Below are 8,151 nucleotides of genomic sequence, written 5' to 3' on the forward strand. Positions count from 1 at the left end.
CCACTGGTACAAGTGCCAACACGATTTCGAATTCACTTGCCCCAACAGGTCTTCGCAAGCCGAGTTTAGTGTCCAATGAAGGAGAGGTTGGCATGGGTGCCAGTCGTTGAATTTGGTTCGATTTCGATTTCACTTGCCTCAACAGGTCTTCGCAAGCGGAGTTTAGTGTCCAATAAAGGAAAGGTACGCATAAGTGGGCTGGCTACACCCCTGGCAGAGGCCTCAGATTATGGTCTCACTTGGCTTGCCGGGTCTTCTCGCGCACTGCATATTCCAAAGGTCTCAGTCACAAGTCATTGCCTTGATGAAGCCTAATGTTCGAAGGTCGTGCATCACCACCTCATCCCAGGTCTGCCTGGCTCATAAAGCCTAATACTTATTCTATCAGTCTGTTTTGCTGAACCGCTAAGTTACAAAGACCTAAACACTCCAACACTGGTTGTCAAGTAGTTTCGGGGGCAAACAGACACACACACATAGATATATATACTTATATATATGATGGGCTTCTTACAGTTTCCGCCTACCAAATCCACTCACAAGGCTTTGGTTGGCCACAAGACTATAGTAGAAGTCATTTGCCCAAGGTGCCATGCAGTGAGACAACCCAGAACCATGCGGTTAGGAAGCAAGTTAAGGGTTAGCAGCAGGAAACAATACTTTAATAATATGCATCATCTAACCTAGGGGTCAGCAAACCAGGGTAAATTACTCCAGCTGGATTAAAAATGAAATTCTTAGGGGTAATGAGGACTCATTAGACACAAGTAAAATTATATAAAAGAACGTGTTTCTTGCTATGACAAATTTTTCTTCTGGCTCTAAGGAGGCAGTCAAAAAGTTGCTGCCTTTTGCAAAAACCTACCTTTGCGAACAAGAATTTTCCACTCTAATGAACATGAAACAAAGCAAAGAAATCATTTGGACCCCAAAGACTATATTCAAATTCCTCTGGCATCAAAATGTCCCCAATTTTGATGTAATTGTAGCAAAAATGAAACATTATTTCTCCAAAGCCTAAAGTGAAAAAGTTTCTAGAAAAATCCTTTTGTTTCATAATGAGGATATTAATTTATTTTATCGCATTTGTTTTATACATTTTATATTTTTAATTGTACTCTCCATATAAATAGATTCAACAAACTTCTTGAATTCAAAGAAACTATGATTTTCTTCCTTTCAAATCAAGTGGGTAATGTCGGTGTAAATAAATATGTTTTGGGGTCATTGATTAAAAAAGTTCCCCGAACCCTGATCTAACTCATGCTAACCTGGGAAACACAGACAGGAATAATTATATATGCGTGCGATGTTTTTTTAAGATCATAGTCATTCCACCGGGATCATACTGTCTTTTTCATGTATAGTGTTTTTATCACTGAAGTTTAGCTCCAAATTAGTCCTGACTAAGTAGACTAATCACCAGACTGATCCTCCTGTTTTCCGATAGTGAACATACATTACACAACTTGACCTCCAGCTTTTAGGACGGTAGGGTGTAAGGTTGAGGGGAAATTAGCTGCTATTTCTAGCAGGGTGGATTTCTTTGTCTTGATCGATGTTGGTTATTGTTAACATGTCAGCTCACATCAATTTATGATCATTATGGCGTTCCAGCTATGACCATCCAGTTTTTTAGGGATGTCTAGCACTAATTTAAATAAGTTCTTTCATTTTTACCACGTGAGTTGTGATTTGCGGGAGATTTGGCTGCTATTTCTAGCACGTAGAGTGACCACATAAAAGCTCCGTTTGTTTTCGTTTATAGCTAGATGATGGTGGTACTAATGGCGAATTGGAAGGGTACAAATGTAGGTGATAGTAAAGAATACGCACATCCGTGTTTAGGGTTTTTGTTACGCCGAAAACGAGTGGTGTGCGTATTCTTTACCTCTGCCACAAACGTAATAAGGGTTAATTAAATGGGGATATTTTCTCCCTATTTACTGTGTTGGTTTGGGGAAGTTCCTATACAGCGAGGAACGGTTTTAACTATTAAATCAGATCAATCAGTCTGCTGGCCTACCTGCGGCCCGGAGACTTTTATCTTGCGGCCCGCTCGACATTTTCTCAAAATGAGTTCATTTAAACTAACATTTTTAAAATTTTATCAAAAATTAAAGATTGTAATGAAAAGTAAAAAAGAATGATACTACTGTTTTTGCAACGATTAATAAATATTTCATGTTGAATCAACGATCATTCATTCATTATTGTAATATAATAGCATGAGAAAGCAAAATGCTTTCAATTCTGTCAGTATACAAACGGCCCTCAAAAAACTTTCTGTGATAAAAGTGGCCCGCAATTGTAATTCGAGTTGACCAGGCCTAGACTCTAGGCCATATATTTTTATAGCACGCACGTTTGTAAGTAGGGGTGATGTGTGTTATTCTCCATATATCAACAGTCTTTACGTATCACGTAATTAGATGTTTGTGTATCACACACATATACTATAATGTGTGAGATACAGAATAATGAGTCAACGATGGGTCGTCTAAGCGGTTGCTGAACATGCTAGAAACAGCAGTTAAAACTCGTCTATGACAGCCCCTAGAGCCTAAAAAAAACACGCATTAGGTAATTGTAGTCCTAGGTATATGTATGAAAAGAAATAGTCAAGACGGTCATGGCTGTATACATTGATGAATAATTTTGGATACCTATTACAACATGACCCGAGGAAATAAATAAAACAAAGAGAACGTTGTAGTCTGAGACAGCCTCTGACAAGGATCATATCCGACCCGAGGAAATAAATAAAGAGAACGTTGTAGGCTGAGAGAGTCTCTGACAAGGATCATATCCAAGTGTACAAGTATGTACAACACAAACATTCCTTGGGAATCCAGAAAGTTAACTGAGCCCGGTTTACGATGTACCCCGCGTTTCGTCCTCTCATAGAGTGTACTTGAAAAAACGACGGGATGTTCGAAGTTGGAATGGTTTTGATTATAAAATTGATTGATTGATGCTGACATTAGGTACATCCCAACAATAGTGTGTGTGTGTGTGTGTGTGTGTGTGTGTGTGTGTGTGTAACAAGTGTGACAATATACAATATACGCAGAAAATACACTTATTACGAAAGGGAAATAGTAAGACGCTTGAATTACACAAGCTACATAACTTGAGGTGTAATTAGATCGGTGCCCCTCCCCCAACTCTGGACTGTGTTTCCTCCTAACTTTCTGAAAAATGTATTTTTATCAAAGTACAGGGATACGTTCTCGAGAGTGTAGATTACAATTAAGTTTTGTCACGCTGGGACACAGCCTTGAAAGGTTTGGTCGAACAAATCGACGCCAGTACTTATTTTTAAGTCTGGTACGTGTTCTATCGGTTGTTTTGCCGAACTACTAAGTTACAGGGACGTAAATATGCTAATAGTAGTTGTGAAGTGGTGGTGGAAGACAAATACACACACATATACGATGAGCTTCTTTCAGTTTCCGTCTACCAAATCCACCTCAAGGCTTTATGTTGATTTAGAAAAACTTTTATCAGAAGAATTTTGTATCGTTCTTTATCTCTCCCGCCCACACTTCGTTACCCCTAATTTCTATAACTTTATCATTTTTTTTTTAATTTTCACTTGTTCTTTTCAAACTTGTTTGAATTTTCAATCTTATGTAACCCACTCCATCGAAAACGTATCTCTGCATTTTTTTTTTTGTAATGTTATCAGCATAATCATAATCTACACTCTCAAAAATGTAGTTCTATAAAATTTCATGAGGAAAAAATGCATTTCTTAAACACTTATGTGGAAACATTAATCTGAAGTTATATCGAACTGCATACATAGAGAATATATATATATATATATATAGTATGTATGCATATACACTCATTGGCGTTGTTAACCAAGTCTAGTACCCCTTCGTAACCTCTATGTCAAATATATAATTATCACGCCAAATATATAATTACAAAATTCACTAAATTCAGAAAGTCGATTTTATCTATTTGTTTTGTTTTCATTCATTTATTGATAAGTGTAACCCACTGTTACAAACATAGAAACCATATCCAGCACTCTCAGAATTGTTTACTGTAGCAATTCAGTGTACATTTTTGAAAGAAAATGAATGACTCCCTCTTTAGTAAGCGCTTTAAGTGGCTGACAGTTACCCTCACTAATCGTCGCAGCATTGTACAGACATAGAACGTGGCATATGTGGGTAGATAATTCTTTCTATTTTCGACACAAGGCCAGGTAGGAATATTGTCGATTACATCGACACTGAGTGCTCAACTGATACTTATTTTTACGACCTCGAAAGGATAAAAAGCTAAGTCAACCTCGGTGAAATTTGAACTCCGAACATAAAGACGGATGAAATGCGCTAGGCATTTTGTCTGACGCACTAACGATTCTGCCAAGCTCGCCACCTATATGACAAGAGGGTAGAGATGGACTATATGTAATCTGAACCTTCTCCCCCCCCCCTTATTTATTAATTTTTAGGCTATGGAGATTCCGATTCTGAAAAAAAAAATTTTGAAAAATTTCAATCCCCCCCCCCTTCCACCAAGCAGGCTATTTACATGCTAGAAATAACAGCCAAATCTCACAAAACTAGTGCTAGGGTTAGGTTTAGGGTTAGGGTTAGGTTTACCCTGTGGATCTATATAAAAACTGGGCGGGGGGGATCGAAATTTTGAAATTGAGATTTTTGAAAATCTTTTTTCAGAATCGGAATCTCCATAGCCTAAAACGTGGGATTCCGTAAAAAAATAAATAAAACAAGGGGGGGAAAGGTTCAGATTACATATAGTCCATCTGGACCCAATGTGTTTATCCTCCAAGCATTAAGCCTCCGTATATTCCAAACCTTCGTGTAAATGCATGCATTTGCACTTTCTAAAATATACTTATTTACCAAGTCAGTGAAGAAGCTTGTGTTCGACCTGCTAAAAATAACCGCCAAATCTCTCTTGAATCACATTTCTACCATTCTAAAAATGAAGGACATATTGCATACTGTAATCCCAGATAGAATGTCCGGATAGAAGATGGGATCGTCTGGACATAGGTTTATTCGATCAGAACTGAGCTGGGACACACAAAAAAACATCACATATGTGATAAAAGACGGAGAATGGAAGCTAGAATACGTGCATGTATATACATATGTATATATATATATATATATATATATATATATATATATATATATATATATGTGTGTGTGTGTGTGTGTGTGTGTGTGTGTGTGTCGAGTGTGTCCTAAATACAATTAAACGTGTAGTGCAGGGATATTAATGAACAGTATAAATGATTATTAATAAATCCAGGACAGCTGGCTTAAACCGAAACAATGACTTATTATAAAAAGAATAATGTTATGTTAATAATTAAAAAAAATGTAAAAAGATGTGTGCCAACGAGGGAGTTTCGTTCGAGCTGTTGGAAACAGTAGTTAAATCTCTTATGTTGCACCATACCGTCTTAAAAAAATGAATAGGACTCATTTGATATGATCTCAGACACACTTTCAGCTGGTCACGGCTGGAATGCCATTGATAATAATAGGTCTCTACTCGATCAGAGCCCGAACTGGGACTAAATATCAACGACTAAGTATAAGACAGCTTGAGTGTGTTGGCGTGTGTTTGTGCGTCCATCCATGAAACATCGTCACAAAGCTAACACGAACCCCAAAGAAGCATTAAAGGAATGATATAGCCGGAGAGAGAGAGAGAGAGAGAGAGAGAGCTAAGTAAATGGACCCAATTCAACACTGCCTCTTCGCCTTCTCTTAACAGCCCGCTCATTGGACCATAATAACAATATTGTATAGTCTCTTGTGTTTGACCGAAGAATGAGAAAACAATCGCTATTGTGTTTTGAAACTATACACCCACTAATAAAAAAAAAAAAACACTCATATACCCACAAATCCACACATTCATGTATAGACACTCTCTTACTCCCGATCATACACCCACACACTTTCGTACACATGGACTGTTTTACACGTGCGCGCGCCAACATACATACACGTACACACGTTCTCATAAATACATACACAATGCACGCTTACGCACACGTTCATACCCTCTGTTTTATGAACATTACGTATATACTATAGTACAATAATTCAAAAACAGTCTCTCCCATGCATACACTTTCTCTACTATACAGAAAAATTACACGCTAACTCATCTAGTGACATGATTAATACAACTACGGATAAAGCTTCCCAAAACAATGCTACTGTTGTTTGTATTAGCCACATTAAGTAAGATATGTGTTTAAGTATATAATGTATGTGTAAAATAACGTGTTTACATTTTGTTGTAACGTCAGTGTAGCAGAATGTATCAAAGTATCATCGATATTCCTGGTAAATTCTCTTTTAGAGAAAAAGAGCAAACTCACTAGTAGAAATACTAGCGTTATATCCTTAACGATGTTGTTTCAATGGGAGCGCGAAAGAGAGAAAGAAAAGAAGTGGAGAAGACAAAAAAAAGTCGAAAGCAAGATATCTATTAAAAGAATCAACATGAAAATGCGATTCACTCCTCGATCTCCTTCTCGGAATACAATACTAAAATAATTTTTTTTTACAATTGCCAAAAATATGGGTTAGAGAGAGAAAGAGAGAGAGAGGGGTGGATAGAGAGAACCCAGAAATATTAGATAGGAATGGTTTGTAATAACAGAGTATGAAAGGGGGAACTTTAGTGCTATGTCAGTACGAATCATCTTTTTGGAATCTTTTTAGGGAGGATTCTGGGAGCACAACACGGGATGGTTAGAGCTCCTATGGTTCAGAGAGAGGGTGTCTGTGATTTTAGATTTGAACAAGCATTGGCACAATTAATTATTGCAATTGTTACTATTTTGGTGAGAGATACTCGAGTGGAATGGAGTGGAGTGAAGTGTAGCTAGAGACGTAAATAAAGTGTTTGTGGACATGGATGACAAATCTGAGATGAATGAATGGCGCGTGTGAGCAGAGGTTATATGTGCGTATGTTTATATGAGAATGCTGAGTGTGTATTATCTTCATGTATCAGATATGTAGGGTAGAGAAACAAAGAACGAATATGAAAGGTGGGGAATATAAAAATATCTAGCAACATGAATGCATTCGTTGAATGAGGTTTGTATCACACTTATTTCATATTGATATGTTTGAGTATAAATGTGTATTGTATATGAATATCTAAGGCATTTTCGATAGTGCATATACAAGTGTAAGATACATAATTAAATTATATGCAAATATAGATAGGCAGATAAATTCATATATACATATAAGCATATAGAGATGTAGATATACATATAGATAGATAAGGATAAACAGATAGACAAATAAATAAATGGATGGAGAAAATGAAAGATCCACTAGTTAGTTTAGAGAGAATATTAAGTAGACCGAAAGAGAAAGAGACAAACAAACAAAACAACTCAACACAAAAGTAAAACAACCCAATCTTACCTGTGGAATAACTGCTGCTGAGAGCGGAGCGTGGAAATTTGGTCCTTGTATGAGTGTATCTCCAATTTTAACTGTAAGGTCTACAAAAATCGAAAGGAAAAAAAATATATAAAGAGGCTACACTCGACTCACACTTGACAACGAATGGCTGTTGAAGGGTTTGGTTTTTGTTCTATATTAGGATTTATTTACTTTCTTTTTGTGTGTAAGTGGCTTGAGTTACTCTAGACCAACAGTGAGATGTGTGAGAAGGGTTTTAATGACATGAAGCAAGCAGATGAAGGAGTAGAGGAGTAGCAGTAAGAGGAGAAGTAAGAGAATTTAATAGAGAAATAGAGGCAGGGAGTAAAAGAGTGAGGAAGTGAAAGAAAAAGTGAATAGAAAGACAGAGTAGGAGTGGAAAGAAACGCAAAGCTGTAGAGAAAGACAAATTCAGATAAGAGAGTGAGAAGAAATGCTCAGGAAAGACTAAGAGATGACAAAGTAACCAACTAGTGTTAGTGTATGAGTGTTAGTCACAGCAATTATCTGACCTTTTTGTTTGTAAACACAATTGCATGTTCGTGTGTGTGTGTAATATATGTTACACGTGCATCCCCCTCCTTTCTGTTTGTCTCTCTCTCTCAATTTCACACAATGCATGTATGTATATGTGTGTGTGTGCGTTTATATATACATGTATATATATATATAT

The 8,151-nt window shown here is 36.9% G+C and overlaps 1 protein-coding gene across 1 annotated transcript in view; it reads right to left on the minus strand.

The window, feature by feature from the left end:
* Positions 1-8,151, minus strand: part of LOC106871706 (uncharacterized) — a 343,416-nt gene that overhangs the window by 188,534 nt on the left and 146,731 nt on the right. Inside the window, exon 8 of the mRNA XM_052966754.1 lies at positions 7,458-7,537. Coding sequence (XP_052822714.1) covers positions 7,458-7,537 — 80 coding nt within the window. The remainder of the gene's footprint in view (positions 1-7,457; positions 7,538-8,151) is intronic.

Source organism: Octopus bimaculoides, chromosome 3, assembly GCF_001194135.2.
Source record: "Octopus bimaculoides isolate UCB-OBI-ISO-001 chromosome 3, ASM119413v2, whole genome shotgun sequence".
In the NCBI taxonomy this organism is placed as follows: domain Eukaryota; kingdom Metazoa; phylum Mollusca; class Cephalopoda; order Octopoda; family Octopodidae; genus Octopus; species Octopus bimaculoides.